The following is a 24,680-nucleotide window of genomic DNA, read 5'->3' on the forward strand; positions in this document are numbered from 1 at the left end:
AATGATTTGAGAAAAATTGGAGTCAGGAGATGAAGGAAACAAGCATGTTTGGGCTGTGATCATCAGAGAGGCCAAGGCCCTACATGGGCTGTAACACCAAGTAGTAAGTAACCAACACTCAAATGAACCCAAGAGTACACAGACTCAGCAAGTCAACATCCACCACCAGGGAGTGCCATAAAACACATCTACAAACACGAACAAACACTAAAACACTGTACCACAGTGGCATCACACCATTACATCACGGGTCAAAGCATACAGGTGGAATCACACGCTTCCAACCACTCGCTTACAGAATATTTTACAGCCCTGTTCCATTGCTTTTTTTTTTCTGTCTTTTGCCAGGTTGATTTTATTCCGTAAAGGGCATTGTGCAAAATTTCATCGTGGCTGGAGATTGTCAGTTGGTAACCAAAGGTCCACTTTGTGTGGAATGCCTCTGTCAAGTTGTGTGGGTGTGTGCAACAAGGAGGAGAAGATAGGTTAAAGGGAGGGAGGGAGCTTCTGGGTGGGAGAAGAAATGAGGCATGGAAGAATAGGCAAGCCCACACTAGCATATGTAGGTGAAGTTTCAGGTAGCACATTAAATGGAAAAGTTGCAAGGAGAAAACAGCAGAGAGAATAAGCCCTATTTACGGAACTCGGACAAGCTGGTGTAGAGGTCGGGGAGGATCTAGATGAAACATCCACTGAGATATATCAGGTGGGCCTCAATCTCTGCTAGCATTGTCACACACCCACATCCAAGCCTATCCCCTTACATCCCAATTCAATATATTGATCTACACCCACACTGTTCCCTCCACAATCTCCCTTGCCTTCTATCGCCACCTCCAACCCCCCACCCCTTGCCCATTTCCAAATCCCAACACCACAACCCTTGATGGTGGCTAGGTGAGCTGGCTGATACTACATTTACATCACATTCCTTTGGTGCCACGGGCTCCTGTCACCCACCCCACCCAACTTCACATGTTTAATTGCACTGTCACTTTCAATGCTCGAGACCACTATACATTGTATGGTGATTGTTACTCTATTTATTGAAACTGAGCACACAATGATCTTATGAGCAAGAGTATAAAGATCCACTAACAACATAAAAATGTACATCAATTAGTTTTGCTTCTGATAAACGGACTTCTGTTAGTCAACCTGGAAATTGTGTGTTCCCAAATATTGAATACCCTTTTAGCAAAGAACTGAATTTCTTCCTCACTGGGTTCACTTCTATGCAACTGAGTGACATTTTTATATAACAAAGCCTGGATGAGTTAAGTATCGCATAAAGCTAATTAATTAGCTCATACCATACTACCTTTGCCTCTTAAGCCACACCTTTGTAAACTTATTTTTTTGTGTAGTGCAGTCCACCACTTCATCATGCTGCAGCTATTTATAAAAGGAACTGGAAAGGTGAGCAGGCAGTAATCTCAGCCTTTGACAACTCTGTCTCACAATGAGGATATGAGCAATTTAACAAGCACTGCCTGCAATGAATCACCACCGCTAGTAAGAAAACAAAAATACCTCGTCTAGTCCTGTAACACCGTGGTACAGTCTCAAGTAGTTTTCATACAATACAACACTGTACTTGCAATTGTGAAGGACTGGTATGACCATATTATACTAACACCCATTTCAAACGTTTGCTGAGAGATGAGAGAGCAGCGCTCCAGACTAATCTACTGTAATAGTTTGTCATTTTCTATATCATTACATGAAAGCCACAGAATCTTCTGTAGAGATCAGTGGACAGAAGTCTGATTAACGCAATTTTCACAGCTCTGTGTACCCTCTAAAAGCAATCCATAAAGCACCTTTATAATTCTGCAAACTTCCTGCGTTAGACAGTTTTGATAGTTACATGTCAAACACAAACGAAAAATGAGTTATGTAATAAAACCTGCTGCTACGTTCTTGCTATATATTATTTAGATTTACAGCAAATATTGATAGACAAAAATCGTAACGTGTACGCCGAGTGCAATGACATTATAATACAGTGTTTATCTCTTGCTTAGTTATTTCTATAAAATACAACCCATAAATTATAGCACAGCTATTTTTTACCTTCGCCAAGTCTTTGCAATGTACGGTAATTGTTCATCACAATATTAATCCTTAAGTCACTTCCCAACACCAAAACACGTTTGGATTAACTGGCCAATTTATAGGAAGAGGCATTATACGCTAGTGGTGGGCAGGAAATCGCGTATCTGTTAGAAATCACAGTGACTGAGAAGTCACAGATATCACAGTAGCAACTTTACAGAATCTAACTGCGATTTCAGTCACAGTTAGCAAAGTAGTATTTCACATTCAAAGACGTGAGCCATCTATTGGTCGAATTTAGCACTGCTTTCTGCTATTTCAGTGACAAGTCGCAACTAAGAGTCGCAAGCAGCAACTAAAAACCGCGGTTAACAGTGGCATCTGTTGGCCAAAGTTCGTACTACGTCCATCTCTGCGGTACGCTATGGAGTCCAACTGCGATTTCCGTGACAAGTCGCAACTAAGAGTCGCAAGTAGCAACTAGAAAGCGCGGTTAACAGTGCCATCTGTGGGTCAAAGTTCGTATTACGCCCATCTCTGCGATTCACTATTGAGTCCAACTGCGATTTCCGTGACAAGTCGCAACTAAGAGTCGCAAGTAGCAACTAAAAAGCGCAGTTAGCACTGCCATCTGTTGAGCAAAGTTCATACTACGCTATTCGCTACAGAGTCAAACTGCGATTTCTGTGACAAATCGTAACTAAGAGTCGCAAGTAGCAACTAAAAAGCGCAGTTAACATACTTTTCCTAGTGTCATCTGTTGACCGACGTACGTACTTCGTTATGAGAGCCTTGTGCCTCACGAGATCAATGTGCTGTGTGTGCATATGAAGGGCTTATTTCAGTAGTGGTACAAGTCCATTTTTGTTCATTTTGAGATACAGAGTCGTAAAGTTAAATGAGCGCTGAAAAATCTGCAGTTGAGATACCAGAAATATTCAAGCATATGGCTTCTTGCTAGAGATGAACCTTTATTTATGTTTGTTTGGATCACTAATTTCAGAAGCATTATAGACAGAAAAGTGGAGGTAATGGGCTTGTACCACTATTGAAATAAGCCCTTCATATTATATGACGACATGCACATTCAGCATCAGTTATGGTTGGTCAAATACTGCTGTGACTCTGAATGTATTATATTAATAAGAAGCAACATTGCCTTTTTCTCCTGAAAATATCAAGTAACGTAACAAATGTGTTTGATTCTGCTTCCAATATGACAGTTTTGGTTAATACTCCACATGCCTACAGGACTTTGCAATGTTAATACAGCAGAACTCAGACATCTGTATAAGTGTAGAGAAATGAAAACAGTCATATGAATGCCTCACTTTTGTTCCGACACAGTTCAAGACTCGGGAGAAAAGTTTTACACCTGGTGTTCTACATGGCAACTTCACACACAAGAACTTTTTGCCGACACTACTACCACCTACATAAGTAAGCTTTTCCTGTGTTACTTTCAAGTAATGCACTTCAGCTATTCCTGATTTAACTGGAAGATCTGTACTTCCCACTTTCATATCAACAGCCTCAAAATGCATATTGTAGACTTCGGGATATGTTACAGGTCAGTGTCACACCAAGATTGTGGAGAAAGGGGGGGGGGGGGGGCGGCATGTCACTCTCCAACAAGTGTTTACCAATAAGTAAATGGCGGAAAATTATGGGTATAGGACGGCTTAAACATGTGGAAAATGAGATTTTTATTATTCACTCACTGTATTTGACATTTATTATTCCTTTAAAATCGCACAACAACTTCAATAAAACACAGTTTAATCATTCACACACTTATTTCACAATTATTTCACTTTTAAACTGCTGTCTTGAATCTTCACGAGTCTCTCTCAACAGCCTTGATGTGGACAGATACGTACAGCAACCAGTAATCATAGTCAGAACTGTGTCTGCAAAAACACAAGGATTATTAAACAATTTTTGCTGTCATTAATTACTAGCAATATAATTGACAGAGTAGATTGCTAATATTTGCTATAATGAATATCACATTCGCAAGAACGATCTCACTGAAGTAATTAAGTCCATCGAAACGCTTAGAAACTAACCTCTCGTCTGACTAAAACGGTCTAAAGATGCAGTGGCAATTTCTTCAGATCTGTTGACGATGATATTTTGAGTTATCACTTTTCTGAGTGACTGAAATGTAGTTCAGGTACCTGTGAACATAACAATATGTTAGAATTCATTTTGTAAATACGAACTATTACGGTACTGTACGGCTACTTACATATTAATTACACTATTAATATTTTCACAGTTGTTTCTTTAATACAAAATTAAAGCCAACAGAAGAAAAAACGTAAAACACACTTGCCAATGACAGGTTTGTTGAGATGCAATTTTCTGTGTTGACAGATGTAACTTTTTCATACGGTGTTAAGTCGCAGAAATCGCAGGAATCACAGAAATCGCAGAAGTAGCAGAAATCGCGGAAGTAGCAGAAATCACAGAAATAGCAGTGGCGGAGGGATACACTACCTATGTTCCTTAACTGCGACAAATCACAGTTAAGAATAACAGATACTGAAAAGTAGCATTCACAGAAATCACTGATATCGGAAAATCGCAGTTTAGCCCATCACTATTATACGCAGCTATTGCAACTGGCACCGATATCTCATTGGTTGGCGGTAAGAGCCAATTTAGGTTCGTATGAGCAGTTGCCAGCGGACTCGTGCGAATGCGCAGAGCTGAATTCGTGTATGAGCAGCGCTTTCTCCCGCTTTCTGGCTACTCGAAGTAGGGCTGTTTGGTGTACGAGCAGTAGCAGCAAGCTGCCAGACGCTACCCGGAAAAATGTTTCTGGCGCAGCCAAGCTGCCAGATTCGCGCATGCGCAGAGCTGTGTGAGTTGGAGTGGGGGCAGACTCCACGTGCGTGCGTGTTCACTGTCCATTCCTTGCATGCTGTTGTGGCGACAGGTCTGCTCTCTTGCTGTTTGCACTTCATCGTCGTGAATTGTAAGGTAAGCATTTTATTTATTTATTCTCATATGAAGTCACCTTTATTAGGAGTGTGAAGGACTTGACTGAACGTGAAATTTATTGATACTGTTTATTCCAGATGTCCAGCGAATCTGAGACAGATTTTCTGTGGAGCGACGAGGAGCTGGAAATGTTACAACCTCAAAAAAGACAGAGGATTGAAAATTATGTGGAGGATGTGGTGCCACAATATAATGACAGGGAATTTGTAGAGCATTTTCGGGTGCGGCGTCACGTGGCAGATGACCTTTGCGAAAGGTTTAGGAATTCCAGATTCTACAATTATCAGGCAGGGGGAAATGGGAAACTGCTCCCACTGCAGCATATATTGATCTTTTTGTGGTTCACTGGCCACGAAGCTGCAGGTTTCAGGGATGTAGCAGATAGATTTAACATTTGTATTTCTTCTCTGCGATGCGTTATTCAGAGAGTTACAAACTTTATTAGTGATTTGGGAAGAGAGGTTATAAAGTGGCCGTCCGCCGAAGAAAGAGGAGCGATTGAGGCTCATTTCCGGGGAAATGGATTGCCTGGTGCGATTGGGGCAATCGACGGTTCCCACATTAGGATTGATAGACCTCGGAAAGATCCCCAGTCCTATATGAATAGGAAGAATTATTTTTCTATTCAGCTTCAAGTAGTTTGTGATCAAAATCGACGGATTAGGGACTTATTCGTCGGCTATCCGGGCTCTGTACACGACGGGAGGGTTTTCAGGACGTCCACACTCTACCACACAATCGAAGAAAAGTGTGGAGATTTTCATATTCTGGGTGACAGTGCCTATCCCTGCACCAGAAATTTGTTAACACCCTTTAGAAATACAGGGAATATGTTCAGAGTGCAATGTGAATTCAATAGGGCACTCTCAAAAAACAGGTGCGTTGTGGAACATTGCTTTGGCCTGTTGAAGCAGCGTTTCAGACAGTTGTATCATCTGAAATTGAGGAGTGCTAGAGAGATGGCGCACTTCATCCGAGCGTGCTGTGTGCTACACAATCTCGCCGTGGAAGATAACTTGGAGTTAGAAGATAACGAAGGTACATACAGCAATAACTGTATCATTTCATTGTTTTACTACATTTTCAATAATTTTGTAAACGCTACCGACATAAGCTGAATATACAAATAACTTCTAATTCTTTTGTGTGTATTTACGTATATGATCCTCACAGGTGAAGAAGATGATGCACTGGCTGAAGAACGAGTAGTCGGCTTCTACAACAGGGATAACAGAAGTGGCATTGCAAAGAGAAATATGATTGCAGCACAGTTGCAAATGTAAAAGCAGCACCAGATGCCCCATCACCAACATACTACAACAAATGTAAGTGAAACCATATCGGATAAAATTATATCTTCTGATTAACAGCTTTAGTTACTACAAATTTGACGGTTTGATGTTCAGTGTCTAAGAATTTCATTCATTCTTTATTGATCAACAAATGTTGTGTTCAGAGAGTACTACATGATATGGCACAAGTCATACTTCTGAAGCATTTAAAAAATACACAACACCAAATAAATACACCTACACTTACACAATTGTATGGGAATTATAGATTACAGGATACAGTATTAGTACATTCAAAAGTTGTTTGAAATTAAGGTCAAAAAGGCCTAATTAAAATTTGTGTATAAATTTAAAATCAAATTCAGTACAGATAAGCATTACACAATGTATACAGTAGTTATGATTTGCTGGATAAATATAAGTACATACAAATAGATGAACTTTGACAGTTGTTTAGGCCATATTGAAATTTACATTTTGAAGGTAAATTATAGTAGAGAAAGATAAGTGTGCAAATACATTACATAAAAAAATAGCATTCAAAATAGTCATGTTACAAAAACAGTATTTTAATAATACTGACAAGCCTTATTTTAAAATGTGCTGGGTTTTTGTGTTTAGTGGTAGATGATAATAAAGTTTAATCCCCATACATTTTACACTATCAGCTATATGCTGAAAGGAAAGGGTAAACTGTGTCAGCAAGTATTTCCCTCTAGTGTCTTGCTGGTGGTAGTCCAGATTCTGCTTCAGGCTGCCAATATTTAGCTTGGTAAAGCTTAGTATCTCCAATCTATACTGGCATGGAAGTATAAGAATATCTAGTTTTTGGAATACTTGTTTACATGAGTCTCCCTGCTTTTTAAATAACACCATCCCGACAGCTTTATTTTGGAGCTTAAATATTTTATTGGACTCAGAACTGTGGCCACAGAATATGAGGCCATATGTTAGGATTTAGTGCAAGAGCATGGTAAACTGATGTTAGGATATTTATACTCATCAGTTCCCTGACTGACAAAAGCATAACACATACTTTACTGAGGTAGCAGTACATTTGATTTTTATTACTTTTCCCCTCCAGATCATACCAGTGATGTGGATGTTAGGATGCATTGTCACGGACTACAAGCAGGAGATCAAGGTGAAGGAAGTCAACTGCAGGCCATGGAGGAAGAATAAAGGGCTGTCCAAGAATAATCAACAGCTGAGGCATATAAAGGGAAGTTTTTTATTTTTAATATAGACCATATTAGTTTTTGAGCTTTAATTGCATTTGTTTCTTACCAAGTGAGATTGGTCGGTAATTTGACAGCATTTCTGTTTCTTGTGGAGAGGTATAACTTCAGCATATTTAAGCCAGCCCGGGAATGTTCCTGTAATAAGTGATTGATTACACAAATAACTTTAGATATGACTAAGCTCACATGAACACTCGTTTATTAACTTTGTTGATGTGTTATTGTAACCACTAGAATGGTTTGATTTCAAGGACGTTGATTCTATTTCTTTGGGTGAAGTGTAAATTTCATTTCACTGAGATTGCTTGTGTACACTGGTCTCGGATATTCCATTGTTTATCAGGGTTTCATTTACTTTTTGAGCTACTTGTTCCTCCTCCACTTCTCGTCCTACCTGTCTCTGATTTAACTGTATCCCATATTGTTTTTATTTTATTGCTGAATGTATTTATCTTCTTTTCTTAATGCTGGTGTTTAGATTTCTGGATAACCTTCTTCAATGTTTTGCAGTAAATATTGTAATGAGCTGTAAGGCTAATAACCCATTTACTACTGGTTTTGTAATGTGGCTTACTTGCCTAGAATTGGCTATAAATATATTGTCAGTGGCTGTCTTAGCACATTTGTATACCCTAGTTGGGAAATTTACAGTAGAAATTAAATTGAATGTCAATGTAACTGATTTCAGTGTTTTTCAGGACATGTTTATTAAAATCACCAGCAACCACTAGTTCTTTGTGAGTTTTTTTTAGATGTGTGATCATTAGCTACAATGTTAGGAAGAGTGCCTGGGTCTCACACTAGGACATGTCACCCATAAACTAACTTACATGACGTAATTACACAATGTTATGGATTTACATTTACTCACACCAAAATTAGTTGATGCAGTAGTTGTTTGAGTTTATTATAAATGATTTTACGAACCACATATGCCGTATTGTGTTAATCATTTCTTCAAATTGCATGCTTTGTCCTGTTTCCTTACTAAAGTCCTTATGAGCTCAACATCTTGTCATGCAAATGTTAGGGTGTTGGCTCATTGTTTTTACAGGTTGAAGCTGAGGGCATCAGATGTCGCATCTGTGAAGGGCAACGGAGGAGTAGTGATTATAAACTGTAATTTTGAACTGTGCATTTGGTGATAATAGTTTCAGTGTAATTGTGACTTGTCTTTGTGTTTGTAGTTAAATTGTAATTGTGAACTGTGCATTTGAGTATATTATAAATTTTAATTGTATATTGTAACATCCCACCCTCCTCTGCCATCCTGATCTGGGTCTTCCATGGTTTCCCCAGATAGTGTCAGGCGAATGCCAGGATGGGTCCCTAAGTCCATGGCAGTTGTTCCAATACCCTTTGTATTTTTTATTTATTTTTATTTATTTATTTATTTCGTATTCCATTAATCCGTATTGTGATAAATCACAAGGATGTGGAATGAGTCATGATTACATACAACAGATATAATACACATATATAAAATGACAAAAATGTACCATAAGATTATGAATAAGTTTGTAGGTTAAAATCAAATCAAAGGTATAGCTCAAGTAATATAAAACAATACCTAAAAAGGAAATATAGTACATTTTCCAAATTAAACAGTTAATGTGATCTATAGCAAACAAATTTTTATCAGTATAAAAAATCATTGCTTTATCTGTAGATACTCATCAAGAGAATAGAAGGAATTTACCATTAGGTATTCTCTCAATTTACATTTAAAAGTAGGTAAGACATTAATGTGATCTTTAATACCTGATGGAAGGGAGTTGAAAATTTTTGTGGCTGAATAATGAACACCTTTCTGAACAAGACTTAAATGTTTCAGATCCCTGTGTAGATCATTTTTAGACCTAGTATTATGATCATGACATTCACTATTAGTTCTGAAAAGAGAGAGGTTGTTAGAGACAAAAATCATCAAAGAAAATATGAATTGAGAGGTAAGTGTTAATATTTGTAACTTATGAAACAGACTTCTGCAAGAATATCTTGGATGAACACCACTCATGATTCTAACAGCTCTCTTCTGTGCAGTAAATATTTTTTTGGCTAAAGGCTTGTTGCCCCAAAATATTATGCCATACGACATGATAGAATGAAAATAACCAAAGTAGGCAGCTTTAGTAGCTTCCTCAGCACCAATGGAGGTGATTACACGCAGAGCATAAGTTGCCACACTGAGCCTTCTATGTAGGTCTAAGATATGCTCAGACCAGTTCAGCTTGCCATCAATTAGAATGCCCAAGAACTTAGATGATTCACAGTGTAGTATATTTTGGTTACCACAGTTTAAGTGGCATACTTCATTTTCTTGTTGAGATGTGTGAAATTGCATATACTGAGTTTTCTGAATGTTTAGAGTTAGTCCGTTGCACTTTAAATGTAATGCTGTACTCGTTGACATCCTACACTGGTTTTTTTCTAGGTCACTGTTAGTTCGACTTTCAAGCAGAATAGTGGTGTCATCGGCAAAAAGAGTAAATTTACACTCGGTGTCTGTGCAAAGTGGGAGATCATTGATGAAGATAAGGAAAAGCAAAGGTCCTAGGATGGACCCCTGAGGCACACCACACTTTAATGAGCCCCAATCAGAAGAAATGGGACTATCATTGGCACCATTAATTATCACCTTCTGTTTTCTGTTTTGCAGATATGATTCTATCCATCTACCAATGCTACCTCGCAAGCCATAAAAATTAGCCTTATATAAGAGAATGTTGTGGTCCACACAGTCAAAGGCCTTAGACAAGTCACAAAAAATTCCAATAGGTGACATTTTATTATTTATTGACTCTAAAATTTCATTTGTGAGAGAAAAAATAGCCTGCTCAGTTGATCTACCTTTTTGGAAACCAAACTGGTTTCTGTTGAGTATGTTGTGGCTGTTCTACAATTCTTGTATACATTATTTTCTCTAATACTTTTGAGAAACTACTTAGTAGTGATATTGGACGGTAGTTAGATAAATTAGTTTTGTCACCCTTCTTGAAAAGTGGTTTCACAACGGCAAGCTTTAATCTCTCTGGGACAACACCTTGCTGGATAGACTCATTAAAAATGTGACACAGGACTTGACATATGTGGTCACTACAATGCTTCAGTATTTTTGGTGAAATGTTGTCAATACCAGTGGAATTTTTATTTTTTAAGGCCTTGATGGTATTTTTAACTTCAGTAATAGTAACTGGGGCAATACAAATTGGGTCATACGTGTTAGGGTTAGCTCTGTGTAATAAATGCGTAGCAGCATTTAAGGAACCGTTACAACCTACTTGTTCTGCTGCAGTTATGAAGTGATTGTTGAATATGTTGGAAACTGTTACAGGATTATGAATAACCTCATCCTTATAGCTTATCTCTGTGGTATTAACATTCTTGTTACTCTTGCCACACTCTCTCTTTATAACATTCCAAACTGCTTTTATTTTGTTCTCAGATTTATCAATTTCAGACTTAATATACAGGCTCTTGGATTTGTTTATCACCCTTTTTAAAATTTTACAATATAACTTAAAATGAGACCTTTCAAGGGGATCATTTGATACTCTTAGTGAGGCATGTAACTCCCTCTTAGTCCTGCAAGAAATTTTTATACCTCCAGTAATCCATGGTTTACTGGAAGAAACCTCATTGTTCTTTCTGACAGTTTTTTTTTGGGAAAGCCATTTCCAATACAGATATAAATTCATTTAAAAAAAGGTTAAATTTATCATTAACATCTGATGTGCTGTACACTGGCTCCCAATCTATCTGTGACAAATAGTCGTTAAAGGCAGACACAGTTTCAGTGTTTATACATCTATAGGACCTATAGGTGTGGGAGATTTTATTGCACAAACTGATGTTATTTACTTTCAGAAGTTGTCCATCACGGTCAGACAGGCCATAAATTACTTTGCTCACACTAGCACTGTTGACTCTATTCTTGTCAATGAAAATATTATCTAGAAGGCTCTTGCAATTTTCTGTAACTCTAGTGGGCCAGGTAACCATCGCAGCCAAGTTGTAAGAATTCATTAAGTGGTCCAGGTCAGTTTTGAGGTTGTTATCAGTTAAGAAGTTGACATTAAAGTCACCTACAATTATTAAATTTCTAGTTTTAGAGAACAATTTGGTCAAAAGAGATTCTAACTTATTCATAAAGATGCAAAACTTCCCTGCTGGAGCTCTGTAAATTGCAAGCACAGTAAGTAACATGTCCTTTGCAGAAATTTCAGTCCCGCAAACTTCAAAATGTTGATCTACACAATACTTACTTAGATCTAAAGATTTATAAATGATTTTACTGTCTATATAAATTCCAGCACCACCTTTCTCCTTACTTGTTCTGCAGTAATGAGTAGCTAGATCATACCCATCAAGCTGCAGCCCATCAATTCCAACTGTTACATGATGCTCAGTAAGGCATAAAACATGAGGACGGTCAACAGTGTCCATGTCCCCTAAATTTACAGATAAAAACTCTAATTTACTTTTGAGACTTCTGATATTTTGATGAAGAATAATAAGATTCTTATAGCTACCTCTACTGTCCTTCTGCTGGTCTGCTTGTCCATTAACACCGTTAGTCCCCGTTGCACTCAAAACTGTGTTGGATACATTAAGACCTATGTCGCAGCTGGAGATTTGTTCACTAGATGTCGTTGGCGAGGTCGGGTGGGTGCTGGCCATAAAAAATCACTGTTTCTTTTTGGAATTCTTCTTTCTCTCGTAGAAAATCGGGGATTACCTTTTATCCTTGGAGATACTGCATCGGAATTATTTTCCAGTCCTTGAGGTTCTTTGGGTGGAACTTCATCATATGGTATTAATATGTCATTGGCAGTGACAGGGTGAAACACAGCTATACATCTGTTTCTTGTATTCACATTGGTTCCCTGTCTATCTTGGCATGAATTGGTTTCTACAGTACTGGTACAAAATCTGACCTTTCTTGCAGAGCTGGTTGTAAGTGTTTTTACTACATCACACCGTTTCCATGGGTTTGATACTGATGAAGCAATGTTCCTGCACAGTCTGAGCTTTCCTGTTTTGTTCAGGTGTAGTCCATGATTAGTGTAATCAGGCCTTTGCAAGAATAAATTGACATCAATTACTTTCACATTAACAAAATTAGATGACAAATTCATTATATATTCATTAAATCTGTACGCTGTTTCGTTTACTTCTGGCTTGTCATAACAGTAGGGAACGGTACATAACAATAGCTTTGTATGATCAAGTGCTGCAGTCAACTTTTCTAAGTCTGGAATAAAGTTGTTTTTCTTACGAATGTCATTTATTCCTGCAAGGATAATAACTGCATCGTCCAAATTGAAATCACTAGTAAGATCTGATGCCCCTTCAACTACACCACTGAGGCATGCATTTGGTTTAACAACAGATGATGTGTAGTACTTGGGTTTCAAAAATTCATTTAGCAATGATGCACAGTTTCGTCCATGACTGTCCGATAGTAATAAAATCTTATTCGTTGGCTGACTCTCAATTGGTCTTTTTGTCGAATTTTTAGGAACATTGTCTCGTCCTACCACCTGAGTAGATTTCTCTGTTTCATCAATTTTATCACTTAAGGCACTAAAACGGTTGCTTGTATTCAGATATAACTGCTGAGAAACGAGATGTTTTGGTATCTTCTTGGGCTGGTGACAATTTGTGCTCTCGTCTTGGGATTCACTTTTGTTCTGTTGACTTCTGGCAGACAATGTGACATTTTCAGCTTTCAGTCTTTGCAGTTCTTCTAACAACACGGAAATTATTTCTTCCTTGCTGTCTATAGTGCCCACTTTTACGCAATTATCACATTTCCATATCTCTTGTTTTGAGTCCACCTTTGCACAGTTATAATGATAAACAATTTTACACTTAAAGCACATAATACCTGTAACGACTTTCTTTCTGCATGAGCATAGTTTGCTGTTTGTTATTTCTTGAAGCGCAATTTCGTGGCTGTATGATGAAGTTGATGCTAAGCAAACACTGAGTTTCTCATTTTTTACTACCACCTTCATAATTAAATAACAAGAGATGCACTTCCCATCACTAAATACATCGAACTTCTTACACTTCACACAAACTTCGGATTGTTTGCTTTTATTTGCGGAACTCATGCTGTTCTGTTTACCGATCGTCAACATGGTTTCTTTTTCACAGTTTATAGATGCATCACAGTTTTTTTCAGATACTTTTAACACAATATAACACGTAATACATAACTGGTCACAATACCAACCGACATTTCTGCAAAATGCACACTTTTCTTCATTAAATTTACATTTATTACTGGAACTAACACACTCGCGAATTTCATTCGGCGCCATCTTACTACAGGTATGCTTATTTATAATATTGGAACAATTAAAGTGTTAAAAAAATGACTCAGCTTTTTTAATTCCTGTCATTTACCACCACTCAGTGACCTCATTTTATGCTTATAATCAGTATATTTTACAAATCAATGTTAAATGCCTATTTGCATTTGTTTTCCTGGTTTGACAATCAGTTAAACATTTTCTCAAAAGTAGTGTGCAACTTGTTTGGACCATACAAGGAGTGTAACTGATCAGACAGCAACTTGTACCAAACCAAACTCTAGATACCACACCTGCTAAATGACATTCGCACTTGAATGAAAATGAATTAAGGAGTCAAGGTAAGTCATAGTATTACACATGCTGAGACATGTAAAGCATATTAACAAGAGAACTTTTCTGGCTTTTGGACAAATCATTTTTCAGAGCTATAGTCTATGTACTCACGTAATGCTGAAAAAACTGACTGAAATAAGCAAAAATAGCTGGAAACAGTATCAAGTCCATGCACGGTTACAGCAGAACTTATTGGACATGTAGTCTTTGTTGAGTCAAAGCATTCCACGCAGTAACGTGTGTGGTCTGTATAATGTTAATTTTTCAGGTCTGTCTGTCTTTTGAGGAATGAAATGGATCTCTGCACAGCAGCCATACTCATGCTTTCATGGGGTGAATTATGCTGAGGTCCAGAAGTATAGGTGACTCGGGCAGTTTGCAAGGGAAAGAGCAAATGATGTTGCGTTTGGATGTGCACATTAACTGTCAGTAATAAGAACAATGTCTGTCTCTGCTTCAACTTTACAATAAACTACTATATAGTAGGTCAGTCCATTAATTTCAGAAACTTTTCCTGCTTGTCTATCACAGATTTCACTGAAATTTTATTGAACATTCACACGTCTCCCATGAACACTGATAAAGTTTAACATTTGTTGCAGCAATAGTGGCAGAGATACAGCCGCTCACTTTACTCCATGTGCAGAGTGAATGTAAATTTATGGTGAATTTGAGATGTTACCTTGGGCAAAATTTTGTTGATGAAATGAAATTAGGCCATCTTGTACCACTTTATGCATTCTCATAAGAACAATAATGAAAAGAATTTTACAAATCATATTCAGCCACAAAATTGCCCAGAAAATTTCAGAGTTTGGCTTATATATATATATAATCTCAGGGACTAATGGTATGATGAACATGAAACTTGGTATGTAATCCAATAACACAAGGTTGTCAGGTATAAAGTTTTGTTTTTGTACCACTTTCCAGTATGGAATAAATTAAATGGAAAGTAGATTTGGTAAGTAGGTGAAAAATGTGGTCTTTTTGACCTGATTTTGCAAAAGAACTGTTCTATTACTCTTTCCAAACTGGACTCATTAAAACACCATTGTTTTAACAAAAAAAATACCAAAAAAGTTTTTGCTTACCCAATGTGAGCTATCAATGCTAAATAATTTGAATCATGGACATGCAAATTGTGGCACGGAAGAAATATAAACTTTGAATTTTTACATCTCGTAGAGTAAACACGTGCTGATCATGAAACTTAACATCCAATAGATCAGAATCAGGATGATTTGGGATACAAAATTTCAGTTACTTTTGTCTAATGATGTACAAATTCATCCACAAGATGATGATCTTTATGAAATGATTAAAATGGGATACATTCCACACTTCATTTATAAATACAATTTTCTATTAAAGTGTCATAACTAATGTCCTTCTAACCAATGTCTTTTAAGCTCCCCCTGCCCCCAGACAGTGGGATTAATTTTCATCCAGGCCTAATACTGCTCCGTAAATTGAGGCAAAGTAGCCAGAAAAACCATGCTGCGAATAAAGTTTTATCTTTGGCTTCTTATAGCTTACTGATTAAAGTAATCATAAAACATGAAACTTTAGACTCAACAACTTTGCAATATAAGGTTACCCAGTATAAAATATCATTCACATACTTCTTTCGAAATTTCTAAAACATCAGTTCAAACTTGATGTTGTGGTCTTCAGTCCAGAGAAGGGTTTGATGCAGCTCTCCATGCTACTCTACCCTGTGCAAGCTTCTTCATCTCCCAATACGTACTGCAGCCCACATCCTCCATGTTTCACTTCCATATATGGCTACACTCCATACAAATACTTTCAGAAACGACTTCCTGACATTTAAATCTATACTCAATGTTAACAAATTTCTCTTCTTCAGAAACGCTTTTCTTGCCATTGCCAGTCTACATTTTATATCCTCTCTACTTCGACCATCATCAGTTATTTTGCTCCTCAAATAGCAACTCCTTCACTACTTTAAGTGTCTCATTTCCTAATCTAATTCCCTCAGCATCGCCTGACTTAATTCGACTACATTCCATTATCCTCGTTTTGCTTTTGTTGATGTTCATCTTATACCCTCCTTTCAAGACACTGTCCATTCCGTTCAGCTGCTCTTCCAAGTCCTTTGCTGTCTCTGACAGAACTACAATGTCATCGGCGAACCTTAAAGTTTTTATTTCTTCTCCATGGATTTTAATACCTACTCCGAATTTTTATTTTGTTTCCTTTACTGCTTCCTCAATATACAGATTGAATAACACGGGGAGAGGCTACAACCCTGTCTCACTCCCTTCCCAACCACTGCTTCCCTTTCATGTCCCTCGCCTCATAACTTCCACCTGGTTTCTTTACAAATTGTAAAAAGCCTTTCGCTCCCTGTATTTTACCCCTGCCACCTTCACAATTTGAAAGAGATTATTCCAGTCAACATTGTCAAAACCTTTCTCTATGTCTACAAATGCTAGGAATGTAGGTTTGGCTTTTTTTAATCTAGCTTCTAAGATAAGTCATAGGGTCAGTATTGCCTCACGTGTTCCCATATTTCTACAGAATCCAAACTGATCTTCCTTACCAGTTTTTCCATTTGTCGTCTGTACAGAATTCGTGTCAGTATTTTGCAGCCATGACTTATTAAACTGACAGTTTGGTAATTTTCACATCTGTCAACACCTGGTTTCTTTGGGATGGGAATTATTATATTCTTCTAGACGTCTGAGGGTATTTTGCCTGTCTCATACATTTTGTTCACCAGATGGTAGAGTTTTGTCAGGACTGGCTCTCCCAAGCCTGTCAGTAGTGCTAATGGAATGTTGTCTACTCCCGGGGCCTTGTTTCGACTTAGGACTTTCAGTGCTCTGTCAATGTCTTGACGCAGTATCTTATCTCCAATTTCATCTTCATCTACATCCTCTTCTTTTTCCATAATATTGTCCTCAAGAACATCGCCCTTGTATAGTCCCTCTATATAGTCCTTCCACCTTTCTGCTTTCCCTTCTTTGCTTAGAACTGGGTTTTCATCTGAGCCCTTGATATTCATACAAGTGGTTCTCTTTTCTCCAAAGGTCTCCTTAATTTTCCTGTAGGCAGTAGCTATGTTACCTGTCGATCTCATTTTTGAGACGTTTGTATTCCTTTTTGCCTGCTTCATTTACTGCATTTTTATATTTTCTCCTTTCATCAATGAAATTCAATATTTCTTCTGTCACCCGAGGATTTCTACTAGCCCTCGTCTTTTTACCTATTTGATCCTCTGCTGCCTTCACCACTTCATCCCTCAAAGCTATCCATTCTTCTTGTACCGTTTATCTTTCCCCCATTATTGTCAATTGTTCCTTTATGCTCTTCCTGAAACTCTCTACAACCTCTGGTTTAGTCGGTTTATCCAGGTCCCATCTCCTCAAATCCCACCTTTTTGTAGTTTCTTGAGTTTTAATCTACAGGTCATAACCAATAGATTGTGGTCAGAGTCCACATCTGCCCCTGGAAATGTCTTACAATTTAAAACCTGGTTCCTAAATCTCTGTCTTACCATTATATAATCTATCTGATATCTTCTAGTATCTCCAGGGTTCTTCCATGTATACAACCTTCTTTCATGAATTTTGAACCAAGTGTTAGCTGTGATTAAGTTATGCTCTGCGCAAAATTCTACCAGGCGGCTTCCTCTTTCAATTCTTAGCCCCAATCCATATTCACGTACTATGTTTCCTTCTCTCCCTTTTCCTACTCTCGAATTCCAATCACCCATGACTATAGTTCAAACTTAATTTTTCTAAAAATTAAAATAAGTCACATTCAACTTGCTTTTAGAAAATTATGGACAAATTTGAGGGAATGAACCCAAATAACAGGCTAGATTTCAACAACCTGTTGACCATGTTCTGCTGTGTCTCATTGACGAGTGATATCTCACTGTATTGCATTGGTCCGTGATGACATTGTTTAGAGATAATGCCGTGATCATATCTCACATGCTGTCTAGCATGGAAATGGCTGAAGCAAATAATCAGTAGTCTTGAGACAATGAACAGAGGATTTCAGGTACTCAGCAAATGGCTTTGTAAATAGGCAGGTACCATACGGCTTTGGAACCTAAATTAAGAAAGCAGATTACAGGCTTGGGAATGTGGATGAAGAAACACACCCATGGCTGGTACTGCACAGCTATTGGGCCTGACCCCTATGGTGATGAGTTTGCTGATTCATATTCCTGAAATGGTAGTGAAAGCCTCACCATGGACCAGCGCTATATTGTGAGCTGTTACTTATCAACTTAAAAATAAAAACGACGTACAACTCTCAAATTTGTTGCTCATTTTCAGGTATTGTTAGCATACACTGAAAAATCGAGCATGATTTTCTGGCTGCTTGAAAGCATGCTCTTTCTGACTGTGATTAGTTCGAAAACCGGTGTGGAAAACAAATTTTCTGGAAGCTAATTGAATGTGATATATTTTTGTAATTTTTACAAAAATTAAGTTTGAATTGGTTTTGTATAAATGTGGGTAGTATTACATGAATGACATTTTATATTGGAAAACTTTATGTTCACAAGTTGTTGTTGTCCACAGCTTCATGTTTATCCAGCCGTTAATCAACAAAATATCAAAAACCGAAGTTAAGACTTTATTCATAGTGCGATTTTTCCAGTTACTTTGCCCCAAATTTGTGTAGCATTGTTATCACATATTTGAAATTAAACCCATGAATCAGGGGAGGGGGCTCCTTCAAACATGTCTAGAATGAGACTAGTTTTGTAGCTTTAATAAAAACTGTGTTGGTAAAAGAAGTGTCAAATGAGTCCTATTTTCAGACCATTGGAAAGTAGTAGATGAATGAAATGTTGCTAGTGATATATTGTGTATTAATTTTCATGTTCAACATGTGTGTACTCGGAGATATAAGAATCCGAAGTTTACATTTTTTTCACATTGCATTTCCTGCGTCCAACTTTGATTTAATTTATCTAGCATTGATAGCCCACATTGGATAATGAAATAAGTTTTATAGAACACAGTTTTTTGCAAATTCAGGTCCAAAACATTACATTCTGACCACCTTACAAAATCTTCAACTTTTCACTTAATTTATTCAGCATTGGAAAAATGATACGTAAATGAAACTGTATATTTGAGAACCTTACATTGTTAGGCTACGAGATACCAAGTTTCACATTCATCATACCTTCAGTCGCTGAGTTATTAAAAGTAAAACTCTGAATTTTTGGACAATTTTGCCTACGATTTTCTGCCTGAATATGGCTCGTAAAATTCATTTTATTATTATTTTTTTTTTTAGATGAGATAATAAAGCTTGAAGACCATTTAAAAACAGGTAGAAATTTCCTGAAGGTGCTCTGTGTAGGGTTACTTTATAAAGGACCTATTACGAAATTGTATCTCTGTTGCACATGCTTCTAAGTGCTACTCTAAGAAAAATTTATTAATGTCAAGATTCTTAAATTTAAAACTGTCGCAACTCCTCCTTTCTCCATATTTTGTCTACAGAAGTAAGAGGCTAACTTCCATTCTGTAAGGTTTCACATGTCTACTATACCAGTGGTCACATGATGTTCAGAGAGGTAGTTTATATCAACTAGGTTCAATGACTCTAATCCATCAATGCACATAAGTAGTTCATTAATTTTACTTCTAAGCCCTCGAATATTTTGATGCACTGAAGATAGCTGGCATTTCACATTTACTGCGATGAAATTGGGTGGAAAAAAAATTATGCTGATTCCTGTAATGTGGCAGGATTTTGCTGTTAGATTTCTTTCTGAAACTGAAGGTTTGTTTCAATCTTTATTTCTCTCAGCACTTGACTTCATTCTGTCCTACCTATCTGATATCACTTGTTGAGAGCACTCATTATTTCATGGGAATAAAGAGCTACCTGTGTTGCAGAAGAATGTTTTCTGAATCCGTGTTGGTTATGTATCTGTCATTTTCCGCAAGGTGATTCATGTTATAGTACAGTATATGCTCCAAAATCCAACTGCAAATTTAGTTCAGTGATATGGGTCTGTAATTCAATGAGTTACTCCTATTTTCTTTCTTGAATATTGGTGTGACCTGTGCTGCTTTCCAGTCTTTAGGAACAGACCTTCCGTCAAGTGAGAGGTTGTATATGATTTCTAAGAAAGGTGCTATTGTATCTGCATACTCGGAAAGGAACATGACTGGTATACCACCTGGACCCGAAGACTTGCCTTTAAGTGATTTGAGTTGTTACGCAACACCTTAAATTATCTACTTTTGTCACTCATGCCAACAGCTGTTCTGGTTTTGAATTCTGGAATATATAAATGTCATAGGAAAGTTGTTGTAGAATGTAAACGCTTAAGGATGAAAGAAGACCAGTAATACTGTAAAGCAGAAGTGTTGAGTTGTTGATATGCACACAGTGATCTGCAAATCTCCTATCACCCTCCCCCCCCCCCCTCCCTCCTCTGCTCTCCTGGTCCAGCAGGAGTTTAATTTGGTTAGAACATTGACTTCATAAAAAAGTACCCCTGTCTCTACTAACGACATCAATTTTTCAGGTATATTCAGATTTTGTGTGGTGTTCATATATTTAAAAATGTTTCATGTACTAGATGGGCTGTTCCAAGATGTTGCTGGTCATTCCTGAAGAACATTTTGCTGATATCAACCTTTGGCAGGCGAATTCAAGACAACAGCAACCAACTACCCTTCTACATCTGATCTACAGTGCTTGGTGATTGACCATGAAGTCTTCTCGTTCGCTCGGCAAAGAACTCATTACTGCTATTACGCTCATATTCCCAAAAGGAAAGGAAACTATGCAACTGATATACTATGCTGTCCATTATATAATGTTGATTTGGAACACAAACATTCTACAGTTGTAAAACATGAACGATGTTTGACAGTCATACTAGAACTAAAAAATGCACTGACTGTGCATAAGTACCAGACTTTTCTGCGATATTTATTGGCATTGCTGCCAGTTTCACAAATGTCATCTTTTTCATAAACTAGTATAATTACTCGTTATTCAGATAATTTCATATCATTTAATGCACTGCTGTTGTGATGATCATGTAAAGAGTACAAATAATTCAGATGATGTAAAGGAAGTGTATTTTATGGAATTCACTGTCTGACAGATTCATATTTCAGTGTGATTGTAATGTCTATATATTTTACGCTGTCCTTCACTGTATTATGAGAAATCCTGATCATTGTTTGTAAAGTTCATTGACAGATTAATCTGTATTTCACTGTATAATTGTAATGTCTTTGTGCAAATAAACCTTATATAATCTGAATGTATATGTTGAGCATTCATTGTATTACGATGTAAAATCCTTTATCATTGTGATGCAATCTCTAGAGAAAGGCTTGTTGCTTACATAACTGAAGACTCGTAATTTTGGTGGGTTTGCATTCAGATGAAACTTAGTGATTCATAAATTATCAATGCCTGAAAAGAAATGCTTCAGTAAACTTTCATTGGTATTAGACATAAGTTTTCTGGATATGGTTCAGCATCATAAGAAGGCTGCTGCAACCATGGCCAACACGTTGGTTATTCTCCAGCAGCAGTAGTTTTATACATTATGACGCCGTACCATACCCAGAAAGCTTTTATGTTGACTGGCTGGCCACGGAAGCCCAAGCACTTTCATTGATTTTCTTTACAAAGAATGTAGTGAACAGCTGTTGTACCACAGTTGTTGGAATCTGAATGTCGTTCTTAATTTTATGTTAATAAATAATACACTACTGTAAGAAGCACTTACAGGACACTCATTTTACTCATTCACTAATTATTTAGCTATATAGAATTTCTTGAAGCTTTTTACTTTCTCTGAATTTTTGTCTGTCCCCTTGTTTTTCGACACTTGGTTATGTAAAACTACCATGTGCCTTACACTGCTCTGTTCTTTATATACAGATCATTTCTTGATCTGAGATGCCTCAAAATTGAATGAAATAAGAGTGTGAATGTGCAAAGCATTTTGGTGTTTTGATCCACTTCTCTGGACAGATTATCATTTGCCATCAAAACCATATGAGAATTTGTTTTCAGTTTTATAATACTGAAGATATCAGCTAGTGAGACTGGATCGAGCAAGTGTCCCTGGTGATAACTTTATGTCTGATCAATGGAGTAGGGGGCTGTTGCAGTGATGGTTATTGAATGCTTCACATATTTGTTTATGGCTAGAGATGACACTATCTACATTAATATTATAGAGTAAGATTTGCATTTTTTCTTAAGTGTCATTGTTAACTCGCCACATGGCTACATTCATTGCTGAAGTAGAATATGAATAGCCAGTTGCAGTTTCTGGGCTTCACAGTGCTTACTCTGCATAATGACAAGAACAACAAAGCTGTTCATAGCACACAGGGACACTAGCAGCACATTTGTGATAAGTCGACTCTTGGTCTGTGGTCCACATTTTCGATTTTACAACATTGTAATGTATTCACTCTCCAAATTGGTACTAATCCAAATCAGTCCTGGTATCCGTTTCTGAACTTAGCTGTAAAACAGGTAAAGAAGATCAAAAGTATATAAATGTGTTAGACATCTATTAATGTGTGTGTGTGTGTGTGTGTGTGTGTGTGTGTGTGTGTGTGTGTGTGTGTGTGTGTGTTGGATCATAATAGGTTTACATCTTTTTGATACGTTTAGTGCAATAACAAATCAGTAACACATGAGGGAAAAGTTACTGTAAAATTTATACATCTCACAACAGAAGTAGGTAAATTTTCAGCATTAACATACCAGTACAATCCCAAGGCTACTGAAATGCCCAAACACGGCTTTAAATACAAACATTTGGTTCCTGCAAGTAAATCTACATTCGGTGTCATGTCAGTTGTCTGTAGGGATGGCACTGTATTTAACTATATGAAGTATTTTAAGCCAATTGCTTTTCCCTTATTTTACATTTTTGTCTTAGACAGGATGCAATAAAATTAGCTCGAGTACCGAAATTTCACACATCTACTCTGAAATATACACTACAGTGGTGCACTCATGAGTACATGTTTGAGATGTTGAGATTGTGAACCCATACCTGGTACTGCAGAATAGCAACTCTTTCCATGTGGATGACAATACATAGAAGGCAAATACCTCCTGGTGGTTTTGTAAAGGTGCAGCAGCCCTACATCTTAATCTTTCACATATATCATTTTAACTACATTTTCAATCCATGTAATTCCCTCGAGGTTAGTTGGAGAATGATTAACTTTTCTCTCAATTTATAGTACCCATTCCATCCAAGATTTGTGTGACATTCATCATAGCCAGTCTACTGCCACTACATCCATTGCAGGTCAACATTTGATGCTCAACACTTCACACGACATGCAAATATTAAATTGGTAGAAAGAACTGTCCTACAACTTAAACATTAACTGCGCTCACTCATGTGAGTGTGGGGTTCTCAAAGGCAATTCACTTTCAATGGTGCTATATAACATATGTGACTGATGCAAAACTATTTTTTAACCACTTGTCAGCAACAAGGTACAGTACTACCTACCCTGCCTTATAAATGTTAAGAGGACTGTTCCATGACAAACCATCCGATTACCAGTTCTGTTAAAAAATACATTTACTTCAAAGCTTCATTCTTGTTTTGAGAAGTGCTGGAACTGAACAAATGTTACCTCACCTAAATTTTCATCTTCTAGTTACCCTTGAAAACTATTTTATTTAAAGCGTTGGAAAGGCATATAGTAACAACAATGAAGAACTATGTTTCTTGAGCCAATACATTTCAATAGCTGTTATTCAATGTATTTAATTGTTAAGGTCCCCAGGCTGACGTTTTTATTGCTGTCTCCTATTACTCGAAAACCCTAAATGTTGCTTTCTTATGGAAAATAGACATGCGAATACAGATTCAAAAGATAAATAGAAGTCTCATGGCAGTTACAAGAAGTATGTTTTAACAATATTTTCTAATAGAATGATGAAAATGGAGTACCAGAATGACAAAATTATAATAGAGTGACTTACATTCCTTGACTCTTATGAGATTGCACATAATTCAGTATATGTTGGCTGTGCTGCAATTTGAGATAGATTGGCTAGGCCATTAAAATATAGCCTTCATATTAACAACTTCCTTTGTAGTTTACTGCAAAAGAATCCCCCAAAATTACATTTTTAAAATCTAGTTAGTAAAATATTTAAGGCATGTATCTTCTATATCATTTTGTTTCCCATTAATTCCTCTCCATAACAATTTTTCTGGAAATAGATGTGCTGAATTATTGTGTTATGAGACCAATGTAATACACTATTACAAAAATTACGTTTATGTATGAAATAGAGTAAAATTGTTGTATAATGGTTCGAGGTCTTTATCATCAAAGTGATAAAATAAAGCCAGACTCGTGGAACTGCCCTAGATTCAAAAGTGATGCCCAGGCATTGTG

The 24,680-nt window shown here is 37.1% G+C and overlaps 2 protein-coding genes across 7 annotated transcripts in view; one reads left to right on the forward strand and one right to left on the reverse strand.

The window, feature by feature from the left end:
* Nucleotides 1-24,680, reverse strand: part of LOC126210497 (uncharacterized) — a 502,330-nt gene that overhangs the window by 477,147 nt on the left and 503 nt on the right. The window contains exons 1-2 of one of the 6 annotated variants that reach the window (XM_049939740.1): nucleotides 23,309-23,341; nucleotides 7,647-7,735 (exon numbers count right to left, since the gene is read on the reverse strand). The exons of 2 other annotated variants lie outside the window; for them this stretch is intronic. In XM_049939740.1, the coding sequence (XP_049795697.1) occupies nucleotides 7,647-7,677 (31 nt within the window). In that variant the 5' untranslated portion in view covers nucleotides 7,678-7,735; nucleotides 23,309-23,341. Of the gene's footprint in view, nucleotides 1-7,646; nucleotides 7,736-7,982; nucleotides 8,251-23,308; nucleotides 23,342-24,680 lie in introns of those variants that run through there. 3 more of the 6 variants (XM_049939739.1, XM_049939738.1, XM_049939733.1) reach the window with 3 other exon arrangements.
* LOC126210495 (uncharacterized) overlaps nucleotides 1-24,680 on the forward strand; it is a 467,621-nt gene that overhangs the window by 287,641 nt on the left and 155,300 nt on the right. The gene's annotated exons all lie outside the window — the stretch shown is intronic.

The sequence above is a fragment of the Schistocerca nitens genome, chromosome 10 (assembly GCF_023898315.1).
Source record: "Schistocerca nitens isolate TAMUIC-IGC-003100 chromosome 10, iqSchNite1.1, whole genome shotgun sequence".
In the NCBI taxonomy this organism is placed as follows: Eukaryota; Metazoa; Arthropoda; class Insecta; order Orthoptera; family Acrididae; genus Schistocerca; species Schistocerca nitens.